Source organism: Athalia rosae, chromosome 2, assembly GCF_917208135.1.
Source record: "Athalia rosae chromosome 2, iyAthRosa1.1, whole genome shotgun sequence".
In the NCBI taxonomy this organism is placed as follows: domain Eukaryota; kingdom Metazoa; phylum Arthropoda; class Insecta; order Hymenoptera; family Athaliidae; genus Athalia; species Athalia rosae.
The window spans coordinates 21343589-21359510 of NC_064027.1; the positions used below are offsets into that span (position 1 = coordinate 21343589).

At 40.2% G+C, this 15922-nt stretch overlaps 2 protein-coding genes and 1 non-coding gene across 3 annotated transcripts; 1 reads left to right on the forward strand and 2 right to left on the reverse strand.

Annotated features, from left to right (window-relative positions):
• The first annotated feature begins 34 nt into the window (after positions 1 to 34).
• Positions 35 to 10938, forward strand: LOC105689295. The gene is made up of 6 exons (XM_020854294.2): positions 35 to 172; positions 6008 to 6335; positions 6423 to 6803; positions 6864 to 7129; positions 7195 to 9944; positions 10023 to 10938. The coding sequence occupies exons 1-6, from the start codon at positions 118 to 120 to the stop codon at positions 10137 to 10139; spliced, it is 3897 nt and encodes a 1298-aa protein (XP_020709953.2). The 5' UTR covers positions 35 to 117; the 3' UTR covers positions 10140 to 10938.
• LOC112695063 lies at positions 5262 to 5423 on the reverse strand. Its single transcript, XR_003150338.2, has one exon. It is a non-coding gene; the product is annotated as a U1 spliceosomal RNA (small nuclear RNA).
• On the reverse strand, positions 10474 to 15850 carry LOC105689501 (protein N-terminal glutamine amidohydrolase). Its single transcript, XM_012406550.3, has 4 exons — positions 15532 to 15850; positions 14730 to 14883; positions 14380 to 14650; positions 10474 to 14312 (listed from the first exon to the last, which is right to left on the reverse strand). The coding sequence occupies exons 1-4, from the start codon at positions 15621 to 15623 to the stop codon at positions 14155 to 14157; spliced, it is 675 nt and encodes a 224-aa protein (XP_012261973.1). The 5' UTR covers positions 15624 to 15850; the 3' UTR covers positions 10474 to 14154.
• Positions 15851 to 15922: the final 72 nt, after the last annotated feature.

Here is a 15922-nt window from a genome sequence, read left to right on the forward strand (position 1 = left end):
GCCGGTGAACTAGCATGGTGTAGTTTTTTTTACCGCTGGTGCGCGAGTTGGTGAGGGGAAGTGGGGTGGATTTCTACAAGTGCGTGCCAAAATAGTTCGATTCAAACAATCGGCCAGATGGAAGGACCCATTAGGCTCTTACTGATGCTGGGCATCTGTGGAATAACTGCAGGTGAGCTCGTTAACAATAATTAAAAATGTAGTATAAATAAATAAATGAATAAATGAGGGTAGATAATTTAGAAATTTGAACATAAGTATACGTGTCATCCGTACCCACCCGCATCACGGTCTCCACAATGCTGCACAGTGCGGAGACTTCAACGCCCGAATAACACACCTGCACGAGCGCAGGACGCTGCGATTAAATCCTCGCCTACCGCCAATTTTTGGCCAAAATATGACGGATCTGTATTCGTGACAAGTTGTTGAGGCTTATATGTATAATAATTAGATAATAGTAATAATAATAAGGGATATTTCAAAGCCCCAAGAGCTAGGGGCTTTATCTACCGACAGCTTATACGGAGGTTAATTTAAACAGCTAAATCGATATGTATAGACCCGGAAAAAACAGTATTGAAAATTTTTTATCATAAACGAGGAAACGAGGTTATAGAAATTCAGAAACATATGTAATGACGTATGTATAACATGTATATCATACATTGATCGTATAATATGTATTTATACAGGCAAGTAAACTTTCTTGTGTGATACATATATACATATACCTATATACGGCGCAACTGAATTTTCTATAATGTTATCACGCGTGCAGTGGGAAACTAGATCAAGTACCTATAATTGTGCTGAAAACGAGATATGAAGATTTACTATTTCCGCTGCACCGCGCTTTGCGCTTATAATTTTTACCGGCATACGTCAGTCTGTACGGTGTCGGTTATTTAAATACATACCTGCAGAAATATGCAGCCTAAGATCAGCGTTATATTAACGGATCTGATGCGCGAGCGGCGGTTACACTATTTCTTTGGAGAAAGGATTATCATGATTATATACTCTTATATTCGAAGAATTGATCTTTAATCCTTGCCGCCGACCAATTACAGTAAACGGTATAAAATGAAAAGGGGGAAGTGCTAGAGCCTGTTGAAATTCTTCAAAAAATTCAATAGATTATAAAAATCAAGTGAAAAAACTTCGTGTATATTGATTCAATTTACGGTGTATCCTCGCGAAATTGATGACATTATCTATATTGGTATTTACATAATATTCTGTAGATAAGTATAGAGAAGTAAATTGAAGTGCAAAATAATAAATGGTGTTTATATCAATAGCTGTAGATTTCCAAGTTGCAAGAGTTTCACGGACAGTATAACGCAGTTCGTTTTAATTCACTAAATCCTGCAGCTTTATGTTTCCGAGGAGAAAGCTGGACGTGCGTCACGTGCGCGTAGGCACAAATACGGTGACATTATTATAACGCATAGATCAGCAACAACAGCTGCAGCATAACGTCTGCTAGTTTTCAAATCTATACGCAATACGAACGTACGACAATAATATATGGTTCTCTGCTCTTTTCGTTTGGGTGTATTTTTAATTTATCTCTCACGATCAGTAAAATCCGCCTGTAGGTATCAAAAGTGCATGCGGCGACGAACTACCCCGTGGGATGGTCAGCCGTTGTAACACTGCAAAGCGACAAATGAATATTAGAAATTTTCACCTCTCCGTTTCGCAGCGAATGACACACAATAATGAAGATAATAATTCGTATGTATATGTACACGTACACCTATGTATACCTATATGGATAATGTCATTTGCGCAAAGACTATTGTGCAGCTCGCGAGCATATGAATTTACACACAAGTAGGTCTGAACCCGCATCCAAGATTTATATAACTGTATATATTATAAATAATAATGACGTACGACAGATGCAGCGATTGCATATATATATATATATCTCTGGCGTTGTATATCTGTACATGGAATACCAGAGCAGCTTAGAGAGCGCGTGCCACGCGGTACTAAATGCGATGATAAATCTGTAAACTGTATAATTCGAGGTATGTACAGTATTCTACATAAATGAGTGGGTCGATGGTGGTGCGAATAAAACTGTCATCGCGGCCCTGCGCGGCTCTATAATTATCATCGATTATCCATCCACTCGTACAGTTGAAAAATCATAGAAAAGAATTATATGTCCGTATACATATACATATGCATGGATGAGTATAAATGCTATGTGTATTATCGTATACAGTGCAGGTTTTATTATATTATACTTACACGTGTGTATATGTATAGCTGCTACTGCAGAAGCTTTACATCCGGTGTATACAGTTTCATCATATTCAACTTTCGCCAACCGCATCAGCCGTGAAAGTGTCACAAAATATCACGTACATGTACACCATACGATATTCATGTACGTAGTAGGTACACATATGCGTACATATATAGGTGGAATAATTAAGCCCGTCAACAAATTGTGGAGCAAGATTTTATTGGAGGTAGAAAAAAGAAAGAAAGTAAAAGAGCGAATGGTTCGTATAATCATGAATTTGTCGATTTTTTCCATTTATACGTATCGTGCAGTCTCTCCTCTTTGATATTTAAACGACAGGTGGACATATCAGCAAGGAAATTAGTAGCGATGCTAAATTCATAAAATGAATAATAGAAATGGAAAAAAAAAAAAAAAAAACAGTGTATAACAATTCACTTTACGGTCAAGTTGAAGGCACCGATAAAATTATGTATTATACATATGTATGTATACATGGCATGTAAGTACCTGAGGAAATTGCCAACGCCCATTATTATTCTTATTCCTTTTACCGCTGCATGATAATCTTTCTTCGATATCCTTACAACTTTATTGTGACTTAATCAGACTTTGCACACGTACGTGTCCACGCATGCGAGCGCATACAGAGTCGAGATTCTCATAAAACCGCAAACCCCCGAGTCGCATGTGCCAAATTCCTGACGAACGAACGGTGTTGCCCGCTGTCGCACGATCGAACAATCGAGGCTCAATGAAAATATGATCGGGTTAAAGATTTCTCAATGTATATAGTATAACGATACCGTTACGCGACACGTTAGGTTATTGCATCAAAAATCTTACTTTAAAATAACGCAAAATCATTATATACCTGCATAGAGAATAACTTCATCAATAAATTTATATAGAAATTAATTTACTTAAGATCTCATAAATTATTGATAATTTTCCATTTTATACAGGCAATCGGTCGATCGGGTCAACAACCTTTCAATCAAATGTCAAGTCCAAGGGAGTGTCTGAAAGCCACCGCCTATAATTATTTTTTTTCCTTCGTTATTACTTTTATTATTATTATTATTGTTTTTTTTTTTTTCGTACTGGTCCTCAAAAATGCATTCGCAAAATATTCTCATTCATGTTCACATATATTTATATAGGGATTGATATCAGTTTAGGTACATATATAAGTATAAGTACATAAATGAAAATGCGAGCCGGAGTCGGAATAACTCGCCTAGGTTTTCGAATTGCTGTACATATGTAGTATATACGTAGACGTATAAAGATATATATATATATATGAAGTTCAGGCGCGCGTTTGTGAAAAGAATAAATATTGGGCTGGAATCCGTTGGGTCCCGTTAACTCTGCCGTTACCGCCTGGAGTCAACGCGTACTCCGAGTCAAGTGTACGTAGTACGTATAGAGGTATACCGGTGGTACGGCCGAAGAGAAGTTGAGTCGAGTTCGCCGGGAGTGAGGCCCACAAAACGGGCCTTACCGGTCCCAGTCCGAGTCAGAGTCCGGAGGCTTCGTCGCAGAGTCACGAGGACCGACCGTCACGAGTGGAGGGCAAATTCCACGCGACTTATTCTTCCCGTCCCACTTCATTGGATTCGTTTGGCATCCCCGCCGCACGAATACTCGTACCCCCGTAATGATATACATGTGCGTAGGCTAACTGCACGCTGCAGCGATGCGGGGAAAGATAGAAAACGGTCCTAGGAAAATTCTCCTTCTCCCTCTTGATTATATAGTCTTATCAAGGTATAACGAGATACGGTACAGTTTATAACATAAATATAATGTACTCGACGGATTCAACTGAAATTGGATAGAATTATCCCGAGAACAAGAATTATTTTATACTATATTATTATTGTATATATAAATAGGTAACATCAAATTACGAATCGCGCGAATGATCACAGGCATTATGTTGCATGGTATATACCTGTGTATGTATGTACCATATGGATGTGTATACATATAATTGCTAATTATTGCATAACCGTTATAAGTCTAGGTACGTGTTTATAAGAAACTGGGCATTGTATGTATGTATACGTACACACAGATTTTGCTTAGAAACGAAAAGAACAGGACTTTACTTTTGCAGATATTGTACTATTATACCTTTCTCTAGTTTAATTCACGGGCAATTTTGATTCACTGTTATACCTGGTACTTTTGCGGAAGGAATTCTAGTAATTAGATTATGTCTGCACCTCGGTCTGCATCACTCCGTTACGCCCGAGTTATTGCGGACTACTCCTGTTGATTTTAACGCAAGGCCATTTTATCTTCGAGGGTTCACGGTCGAACTGGCAAACGAGAGAGAAGCTAAGCAAAATTTGACGATTCCAGGGCTCAGAAATATACACAGGAATACAGTGCGGAAATAAAATACAATTTTTGATCTGAAATCGAAAAAAATAAATGCCTCGAGGCAATGCGTCGCGTGCTTCGCAAACGTAATCGTTACGTCGTACCGAACTTGAGGAACGGTATCGATTACGTGACGCGGCGAATAGGAATGTCCTTCAATTTCCCCCTCTGCTATTTAGACGACCAATATATCGGCCAAAGATGATTTTAAAGATTGTCTCCAGCCAGCGGTGTCTAGAAATAATGATCAACACGGATTAATTAATTATAACTGCGTTCTCTCACCTAGATTCCCATGCATGCATATTTATCGCGCTTTAGGCTGTTATATCTATACTATTTTCTCCTAGTTAGAGACGCGTCCGTTCCATAATTCCTGGAAAACAGGTTACGAGATCAATTTGCGATGATGCAGGTTCAAGCCATTGCTATCGTCACACGGTGCTAACAACTGCTGGTGCACAGAATTGATTCACATGCATGCTGAATTCGGAGCGACATCCAAATAAATGTTCAGTTCATATAGCCGATCAGAGTGTATTATCATGACAGAGGCCTAGAGCCTCGCTATTAACTAGGGATTATGCTTCAATTATATTATTCAGGACAGCGCGAACGCAGTCCCGACTACCAAAAATAATACGCCCGAGATACCCACATTAGGGGTATTCGCAAGGTTCAGCTCAACCGTGGTGCAATGGAAAAGCCTCATCTTGGAGGAACCGCCTTGGTGATCACGGTAACCTCTGCGCCAGGTAAGTATGCTTAGGTCGGTGAGCTTCGGGTACTTATATTCCAATCGTACCGTTTCGCTCGCGAGAAACTTGAACGGGATTGCCAATCCCCTTGGTGTAAGTTCGCTACGCCACGTATTGGCCATAAACCGAATTATGAAACATCGAGCGGGTGCGCCGTGCACCAGGGGGTAACAAAACCCTTCGCGCATGACTCTCAAATCAAGCAGCGCTCCAACGTTGTAGTAGAATGGCGTTGCATTTGAATTTCTATAGAAAAAGAAATAAGAATTGGCGTTGATAATTAGGGAGACAATGAATAGAAACGGACAAAGCTTCGCGAGTAGGTAGTTAGGATGATTTTTCATGCGAGAACATTTTCTGCTCTCTAGACACTATAGAAAATACACTTGTGTACTCGTGCTATGAAAGACAATTCCTTTCGACGCTCTTTCTTCGCTGAACTCAATTCATTATGGTATACGAAGCATGTGGAACGTCTGCCATAACAATCTCGGTTCTTTAACCGGATTAATTATAAATGATATTTATAGAAAATTAGTAGAAATCTTAACGAAGTGATCTTCAAACTAGTCTCTTTATTACATTTCAGGAGTTCGAGCCGCTGTCGAAAATGAGAGGACTTCACAGTCATCGGAGAGTGGCAAATTAGTACTTGCCGCGAGTTCTGCATATTTCCAACGAGAGAAAACAGCGAACGGTTTATCGAACGATGCGCCGTCAAGGTTGCAGAGAACCAGTCCGTCTCTGCAACTAGCGGGCTCAGAGAATTTCCATCAAGAAAATACGGAAACGGAAAGAGCGTTTCCATCGTCGAGAAGCAATTTTCCCGACGAACCGATCGATATGTTGACCGCGTCGAAGCACGTCGATCAAATCGAGGGAAATAACATCGAAGGCAAACCCGGTGATTATTACAGGTAATAAACGAAACGATCAACGTTCAATGTTCGGGCGTAGAAATTGTGCGGTATACGATTTACAAACGTGTAATTTTTCGTCTACAGAAGCATCGTCCCCACGAGAATCGAATCGGCGGTATATCAGTCGGGGGAAGATCAAGGGGCTCCACGGAGATTAAACCTCGCGTTGGAGCCCCGGAGGCAAGCGTTTGGACCCTCAAACAGCAACAAACATCAGCAATATTACCATCATCCCCAAAATATGAGATCAATATTTCAACAAAGACAAAGTCGCCAAGAGACACCGAGGATTTATAGCGAGCACGCACCCCCTCCGGTTCTTCAAACCGCCCTGCCGGGCCACGGAAAACGGCAAGCGAATCCCGATATCCAGGATATAATTACGGGAATCGTGAAACTACTGAACGGGAATGTCAACGTCGCCGCTAACACCGGGAGACCCCTGCGGCCGATACAAGCCACTAGGTAAATCAATTGATCGCCATCATCATTCGACCCCGAATGACAACATATTTTTTTTCACAGGATAAACAACAGAGGACCTCCGAGAATATCAGACGTCCCTCCGCTTCCACCAGACTTCGATACTCCCGGCATGAATCCACCTCCTCTACCGGAACAACCTTATCCCTTCGAAAAACCACCGGCGATCGATCGACCCTCGGCCAATCAATTGCCACCCGAGAGACCCGTCCAGCGACCCTTCGTTAACGATGTTCCGGATCATATGGGACCCCAAGGGAACAATAGACCAGGATTTGGCGGTCTTTGGAATCGGCCTCAAGGACCAAGTATGGACCTTATTCATTTTATCGTCTTTATAGGGTAAATGCAATGATTAATTTTTGTTCGACAGCTGGAACGAGGCGACCCATTCCACCGTACAAACCTCTCCCGCCGCAGGATAAGGATCAAATGGGAACCGGGTTCGATAAGTACCCCGAGAAGGTGCAGGAAAAACCGCATTTCGATCTGAGACCGGAGTCGGTGAATATTACGACCGTGGGCCTGATCGGTAAGCCCAATCCGATCGATAATCAAGAAAAGAAAGAAAGTTCTACGGGAACAGTTAGCGATTCGAACAAGGTTTCCGGTGCTGTTGTACCACAAGGCGAATCAAAACCGACAAACTCCAAGCCCGAGTCGAGACCAAACTATAATAATGGGGTAATGAAGAAACCGCAGAAGTATCAACCTCCGATAAAAAATGAAGATTTTACGCCACAGAACACGTTGATTCTCGGATCAGATCCGCTTTCTTATCCGATACCGAACGCTGATGGGATAAATAACGCGACTGATAACGAGAACGGTACGTCAAAGATTCCGGAAACCCCAACTTCGGCGTTAAAACTTTCGCAAGACACGGTTTTTATAAAACCCTCGAAAACTGTAAAAGAGGATAAGCCGAGCAGCGGTATTAAGGATAATTTATCGAAGGGAGAAGCCTCTTCAACTACTCCACCGAAATCGCCAATTTTCGAGAAAACCCTGGCAGTGGAGACCAGCTCATCTGTACAGCTGATTGAACCTTCGCCAACAATCGGTGAGATTCAGCCGACCGTAGTTGTCCTCGGTAATGGAAAGGACGACGAAAAACCGCCCAGTATCGAATTTCCAAAATTGGAACCCAGCAAGGCGGAAAGCACCGAATCGAAACCAGATTTCACAACCCCCACGGAACGTTTGCCTCCTTTCAATCAGCCGAGCACCAATGCGCTCGACAAACCTTCCCCGACTTCTTCATCGTCGAAGACCTCGGCGCCAACTAATTATTACCCCTATAGACCCAGACCGGGAATAGTCCTGGACGACACCCTGGACTACACAGGTTCCCAAGGACTGGCGACTCACCGTCCCTACTCTCCTCCACGTTACCCTCAAATCGGGGACATATTCGATGTCACGGTATCCGCGATCCAGGGTCCCGGGGGTGGCGGTGGTTCCGGAGACAGCGTGAGGGTTTCTCTTAACGCGGGAAACGGAGGTGACGTAATAGTAACTTCGGCCGCCGAAGGTCAAGGCTTTGTAAGCATCGACGGAAAGAGAACGTACTTGAATCTATTCGACAATACAGACCCTACCGGGGAGCCCAGTTCTTCGACGACCCTTGCACAACCGCAACCGACTCGGACTCAATCTCCTCCGATTATTGGAACGGGTTACGCGGTCGCTCAACCGGATCCTCCCGCTGTTACGACGCGCCCGTCACCTACCAGTAATCCAGTCAGAAGACCGCCGTACCAAAGAAGACCGGCTCAACCTCCGGTTAGAATAGATACCTGTATCGTCGGGGATTCGAGCACCTGTGACGGTGGCCAACACGAGGCCTGTGCTACCGTACAAGGTGTTTCGGCATGCCATTGTAAGCCGGGTTACGCACGTCTCCAACATTCGTTGCCTTGTAAGAAGACCGTCAGTATAGTGGTATCGATGAGGGTGGACAAGATCTATGAACGGAAGGTGGTGTGGGACGAGGGACTCGGCGACAAAGATTCAGAATCATATCAGAAGTTGGCTTTCGAGGCGAACAGAGCTGTAGAATCCGCCATGTCGATGACTCCATTTTCGGACGAGTACATGGGCTCGTCTGTGAACGGTATTTACCAGGGTGACGTGAGTCAAGGTCAGGGCGGGGTATTCGTCAATACGACATTGAAGCTGACCTACGAACCGAGAACTTCCAGATCCTCGCTCGCTGGGGAATTACAGAAGCATCTCCTAGGTGTGATACACAGGAGAAACAACAATATCGGGAACAGCGCACTTTACGTCGACAGTCCAGCAGGATCGGTATCCAATCTTCAGGACTTGGACGAGTGCGCGTCTTCGGAATTGAACGATTGCCACTCTTCGGCAATCTGTACCAACACCTGGGGTGGTTTCAACTGCGTCTGTCGGTCAGGTTTCAAGGACCCGCATAAAACTGATCCGAACGAATCGGGCAGACTGTGTTTATCCTGTCCAGCTACTCACTGCAACAACAGAGGTCTTTGTTCCTACATTCGGGGAGACGAGATGCACTGCGCTTGCACAGGAAACTACTACGGATCCCAGTGTGAAATCGATGGCGAAGTCTTGGGCGTCGCAATCGGTGCATCGGTTGCTGCCTTAATAATAATTGTCCTGACACTCGTCTGCCTCGTGATGTGGAGCAGGAGATGGTCCAAAGAACAGAAAACGGTCGGCTCCCCTGTTTACGGTTACATGCAGGGCGGGATGCCCGGAACCCTTCCCGGAACCCTGGCAAGGGTTGGATCCGTCGGGACTCTGGCATCGGTAAAACAAGGTCCTCCAACCGGGCTGCCTCCCTACATGTGGGCCCACATCGCTGACCACATGGCGACGGCAAACGTCTACGCCACGGAGCCAATGGGCTCCACGAGACCGAGTTCAGCGATGTTCGGATACCCTACCTTGAGTATGCATGGTACTCTACCGCCCGTCCCGTTGCCCAGACTTCAGGCACCCCCAAGACCAAGGCACAGGCATCAGCCGGAACCCGACAGTTCAGACTCTGAACCCCAGGACAGGGATAGAGCTGATCTGATCCCCCAAAACGGTGGATTTCATGTCCCCCGGCCAAAGTCTAGGTCTTCCTTAGCGGTACGTTTTATAGCGGATTTGTTCTTCTGATTTCGTGAATTTTTAATTTCTCATTCCTCTCGCTTTTTCTGTTTCCAGAACCAGAGTGGGATTTATTACGACGTAGAATATGACCAAGGAGATTCTCAGCACTTGTCGAAGAATAATATTCCCATGTCTACGTACAGCATGGCAAGACCGTATTATAGAACTTGAGGCTGTTTCGAATGCTAAAGACATGAATTGAAACCATTGTCATAATCATTTTTCAGGAAAAATTTCATTCGAAGTTATAGCTTCTTGTTTAGCAAAATATCAGACCAGCTCAAAAAAAAAAAAAAAAAAAATTTGTTAGTGAAAAGACTAAGCTTATTATAGTGATTTAAATTTTAAACGATTGATTATATTTATTGTCGAAAACAGGGCATATTTTGGGGAACATGTATCGGCGGTGATGGGCTGTTTTGGGTTCGTTCCTCAAATTTGCCTTGTTGATGATTGTACGTACGTGTAATACAGATACCTACAGACGGTATTTGATTATTGTAGATTTTCAATTTTAGGTAATGCAGAAAAAAAAAAAAAATTATTTCGTCGAAAATACCTGTCTATATGAGGCCGAGTTGGGATTGTAAACAATAGATTATGATTGTCGTATAAAGTAATAGTATAAATTGATATTTAAATATTTGAGAGATATACTTGAATTAAACGTAACGATTTTAAGTATATAATTGTAAGCAAGGCTGTATTATTATTTCTAACTCTGTAAGTATATTTTACATATATTTTTTCAAGTTTAATACAATTACTTTTTTTCAATAAGCCAAAATTTCGTTGCGTATTTATTGATAATAATTAGAATAGCACATAGGATAATAAATTAATTGTAGAATCGCATTTTCAAGGCATTGACAAATACCCAGAATTAATATCCAGTTTTCTTTATTCAATCGAACAATCAATATATTGATGTATAATATAAATATGAAATATCAATAAATCTGTGTGTGTATGTGCGTGAGTTTGTATGGGTGTGTATTTATATAGGGTCAGTCATTCTAAACTCGGGAAAGGGGAGAAACCTCATTGGATTTTCTTGCCCAGTCAACGTGCCACGCAAGAGAAAAGTTAAAAAAAATAAATAAACTCAAAAATATAGCATGCTCAATGAATGAGAAAGATGAGTCGAGGTTGAACACATATGAACCGGCCAAATCAAGCTCCTCCCGATCTTGGAGTTTGGAAAAACTCACTCTGTATTCATATTATTATTATAGTTTTTTTTTTTTTTCTTTCAAACTGTAATTCACACGATATGAATGATCATATTTTGATGTAATATATTGCTACAACATAAATATAACATATAACGTCGAAAAGAACTCGTTCTAGTTAATGGAAAATACACGAGTTACAGCTGTAAAATCTTAGACCCGTTGACAATATGGAATCAATAATTATTATGTATGTACTGAGCAAAAAATCCATTTTGGCAATCATCAAACGGGTATGTATAATTTATTACATGATCAAAAAGTTAGATACAAGGATATTCTATTTGATTATCATATGTATTTGTAAAAACTAACGATCTAGTAGGCACCGAGTTTTTTTCATTTTATTTTTATATTTATTTTTGTCTATTTTTGTCTATTTTGGTTTTTTCTTTTGCATCCCTTTTTTTTATTTGTTTTTTGTTCCAGTGAGAGATTTATATAGAAGTAAGTAATATAGTAAACGAATGAATTAAAGAAATTTCTTTATCAATGTGGAGTAATATATTATTATTACCAAAGAATTATCACATAAATTATCTATTTAGATTTTTTTTTTTTTTTATTACAACGATTGTATAGAAAGTTGGTGTCTACGCATATTAACACTTATCAACACGAGGTATCAATATATTTTTTTCAGTAAAAAGTGAAAAGGTAGAGTTATAATATCAAAAGTGCGATTTCAGTATCCCGCACGAATATAAAAAGCAAAGTTAAAAAGAGGACTAGAGAATTGTTAGACGGCTAAGCGAACACGGGAATTAATGGGATATGTGTATAATATTACAATAGAGATTCTATAAAATCTAGACTCTGGGAACGAGCAATGTGATCCATGATGATCGGATAATTTTCTCGTCCCGGATATGAGTGAATAAGAGAAGAATTACCGAAAGGCAGAGCGGACGACAAGTTCGATCCGTCGTGATAAGTCGTTTCAGAAATTGCCAGCTTAGAGCAAGAACTATTTTTAAAAATCGTTATTATCTCAATGTCATAGACTGACCTTAAATACAGACAATTCGCTTGTTGGTAGAGTTTGATATAGCAAAGAATTAGAGTTTACGTTTTGCAGATCAAATCCTTATGAAATATTACTTCGAAGGAGAATCTAGGGGGCTGTATTACTTCGTGGACCATAGATCTCTATTTTGTAATTCCGTAACATTTCGTTGTATACATATAGCAGCTGTTTAAAAAATATACTTCGTTGAATATAGATAAATGTTTCCTAATAAAGTTCGATGTCAGTTTTGGTCATTTCTTTTAAGGTAGTACTGTCGGTGTTAGAATGACTGTTCAGAATTTAATGTAATTCGGCATAGTTGTAGATTATGGTAAAAATAAAATCTCATTCAAATTGTGTAGAGCTACAGAGAACCAGTAGAAAAAATTGGCATTTGGAATTGGCATTGAGCCTTATGAGAAATCACGGGTTTTAATTCATATCGCAGTTCATTGTAAAATGAAACCTGTGATTTCTCGTGTGCCTCGATGTTAATCACAACGGACAATATCTTTCCGCTGTTTCTCTGTAGCTCTTCGTAATTTGAAACTGATTTCGTTTTTATCATAATCTACTACCATGCCAAGTTTCGTAAAATTCTGAACAGTAATTTTGAAAACGACAGTACTATGTCGAGTAACTAATATCAATCTAAGCAATTCGAATATGCTCCGTAATATTATTGAATAATTATACTCACCAACAAGCGAGTGTAGTTATTGAAAACGGATTTAAATATAAGTCGTGGACTTAAGTATATCAAGGTATTTAAAGTAAAAAGTTATGTATATCACAATATCGTTACATCTTAGATATTTGGAAGAGCAAAGCCTATGAAACTTGACATGAATTTCAAAACTCAGATATGAATCAGTGAGAAAAAAATATTACAGTTATTGGCAGCTTGTGAACTTTGGTCAGCGTGGTGCATTTAATAAAAAAAAGATAAAATAAATTAATGTATTCCTTGTTTTCTATTGACGGAAGTAATGAAATATTCGAATTATGTCATCTTCCATTGGCTGTGCTCCAAAAAACGATATGCATAGCATACCGTGTTCCAAGAGAATCAAAGACAGTCTCTATTTGGAAGAGCTGCATCTTGGGATATGCGGTTTTGTGCTATATTTTTGAAAAACTGGAAACTTTTGAAGTTATCTTTCATAGACCCTCAATGCAAGTCATTCAAATAGATATTACAAATATAAAAGCATGCAATTTCGAGAATTTCAAGTACACGTAATAATATACGAGCTGTCTCGAGACATATCAGTCTTTCATACAACAATTATCATAACCAGAATGAGGAAAATTGTTTGCGAATATTTTTAAGTGTTGAATTATCGAAAAGTTTAGCCAATGAGCACCGTGTTGTTACAATTTTTTTGGGTGTAATTCGTTTTTTTTATAGGCATATAGATGGAATCGAATACAGAATCATTATTTCTAGAATGATTCTGATAAGTTTGCGAACAATCTACCAGTTTATTGATAAGCAATGAATGTATAAGATTAAATGAATCTTTGATGTATATTCATACACGTAGTTAGAACAGAGAGCTTTATCGTTATTTAAATACTCGTTAAATAACATTATTAATAAGCCCCAAAATTGTATTTTACGGAGCAGCTGTTTTAACTGAACGAATACAACGGCAAAGGAGCAAACGTTGTTGAAAAAAAGGCTTTTTTTTTAAGGCGTGTAATTGATCTGAATATCGTTTTAATCAAATTTCTTGTATAACTTTGCGTTACGGAGTTTAGAACACGCTTCAAATACAAGCTTGCGTTGGTAAAACTACAATTCGATTATCAATCGATCTTCAATTAATATTCCCCAATTATTAATAGTAGAATTCACGACGCTTCATAACACCGATAATTTTCATCCTTCAATTTCACATCAAGGCAAAAGGTAAAATACTTTGCATGATAAAAAATCTCTTTAGGTTGGTGTAGTGTTCACCTGCTGTTGGGGGGAAGGAGAAGTTGTTGGAACACTAGGTCTGTAGAACCTATTCACCAGTTGTTTAAGACTCAGAATCGTACCTAACCCGGTACCTTGTTCCATGTTGATGAAAGTGTCAAGATTATCTTTGCAGGCTGAAAAAATAAGTGGTTAACAAACCTATATCAATATTTAATTTCATAAGAAAACTTTATGCCCTACTCGGGGTTGAGATTGGAGGATATTCTGGAGGTGTCTTAATCCATGTTCCATCTTCTCTTTTCATATGCTGTCTATCGGAAGCAAAATGTTGCAGATATGTGCTAGCAGGTACGAGTCTAAATCTTCTATGATATTCCGAGCGAAGAGCTTCATCGGATCGGAACGTTTCTGTTGCATATTTCCAGAAGTGAGTTGGATATGGAAGAGCGCTATCCAAATCATATACCACAGCTCGTTCGTCTGGTGCGTAGATTAGAATGGCATGATAATCCTAAATATATTTACAGAATTTATTATAGCAAGTGTTCATGGATTCAATATATTTTGGAGTGCCGCCAATTAGCACCCACCCAAACAACAAGCTTGTCTTCGTCTTTTCCAGCTTTTTGTCTCCATAAAGGGACACTTCGACCGGGATTACTTATAAAAGCAACATAGCAATGCTGCAGCTCAGGCCCATGTCTCGCTGCGACGTCTTGGCACAATTTCCAGACATTTTCTTCACTGTAGTGTAGAAAAATTTCAATTTGAAACAGTCGTTATTTGTAATCAGAATACCAGGATAGAAACTATGAAAATAGGCTTACTGTTGCAAAATTCGTAATTTTTCTGTTATCCCAGATAGTTCGTGAGATAAAAAATCGCAAATTAGTCAGCTACTCACATGCAAAGCAGACTTCTAAATACGTGGAATATATTTTAAAAAGGAAACCATGAAAAAAAACGTGCTCGGTACAAAGGTCATAGGTGACTAAAGTAATGCCAGGAGTTTAACAGCATGAAAATAACAGAGTTCGCGTGTCGAGTGTTGTGTATCGTGTGAGTTATCTCGCTACTGCGATGATGAATTATTAATTCTGATAAAAAGTGTAGTGGTTCGCGGGCTGCGAGAAACGCGCGTAACTGATGGCCTTCTGGCCAATCAGAATTCAGTAAATTTGGCGGGAGATGCGTGCGGGTGAATTCTAGCAATCTGATTGACCAGTTTTATTTTGGTTTTGAGAATGGCCTCCTATCGTCGGCACTTTACCATGCACACAATGCGATATCGATCCCAAGCATTCGTGCCGCAATACGCCAATTTTCCGCAAAAAATCGATGTCACAACTTATCATAGTCTGAATGCAAAAGGTCAGAAATGTGTAATCTTACCAATAACAGCTCGTATAAATGCAGTCAGAGGCCTTTGTGAAAAGTGGAACCAAAGGCTTGGCATTTCCAGCAGCACGCGAGTCCGCAGCCATACCGTTGTTGACAGAATCTCACTAATTTTTTCTGCCGGAATATTTATTTCACAGCGCGATATTCATTAAATGTCGACTAGGAGAACACCAGACGTTCTAACTCCATTGCGGCTCGTACGCCAATGACACCCGCCGACCCTATTCGATCTGTAAGAATATGTGACCTTAAAAACGTCGTCCACTAAAGGTGACTAAAGCGAGTTTTGCGTTCGGAAGTGGAAATACACCTTCAGCTCTTAATATACACGTTTATTCAACCACTGCGCATGCTCTTGAAATATCAACCCAACAACCCTCCG

Excerpts from the sequence above, each read along its gene's own strand:
- LOC105689295 (XM_020854294.2), top strand. The coding sequence starts at position 118 with ATGGAAGGACCCATTAGGCTCTTACTGATGCTGGGCATCTGTGGAATA. Across the intron at positions 173-6,007 it reads CATCTGTGGAATAACTGCAG|GAGTTCGAGCCGCTGTCGAA; the intron begins GTGAGCTCGTTA and ends ATTACATTTCAG. Across the intron at positions 7,130-7,194 it reads GAATCGGCCTCAAGGACCAA|CTGGAACGAGGCGACCCATT; the intron begins GTATGGACCTTA and ends TTTGTTCGACAG.
- LOC105689501 (XM_012406550.3), bottom strand. The coding sequence starts at position 15,623 with ATGGCTGCGGACTCGCGTGCTGCTGGAAATGCCAAGCCTTTGGTTCCA. Across the intron at positions 14,884-15,531 it reads ATTTATACGAGCTGTTATTG|TGAAGAAAATGTCTGGAAAT; the intron begins GTAAGATTACAC and ends TCTACACTACAG. Across the intron at positions 14,651-14,729 it reads AAGACAAGCTTGTTGTTTGG|GATTATCATGCCATTCTAAT; the intron begins GTGGGTGCTAAT and ends AAATATATTTAG.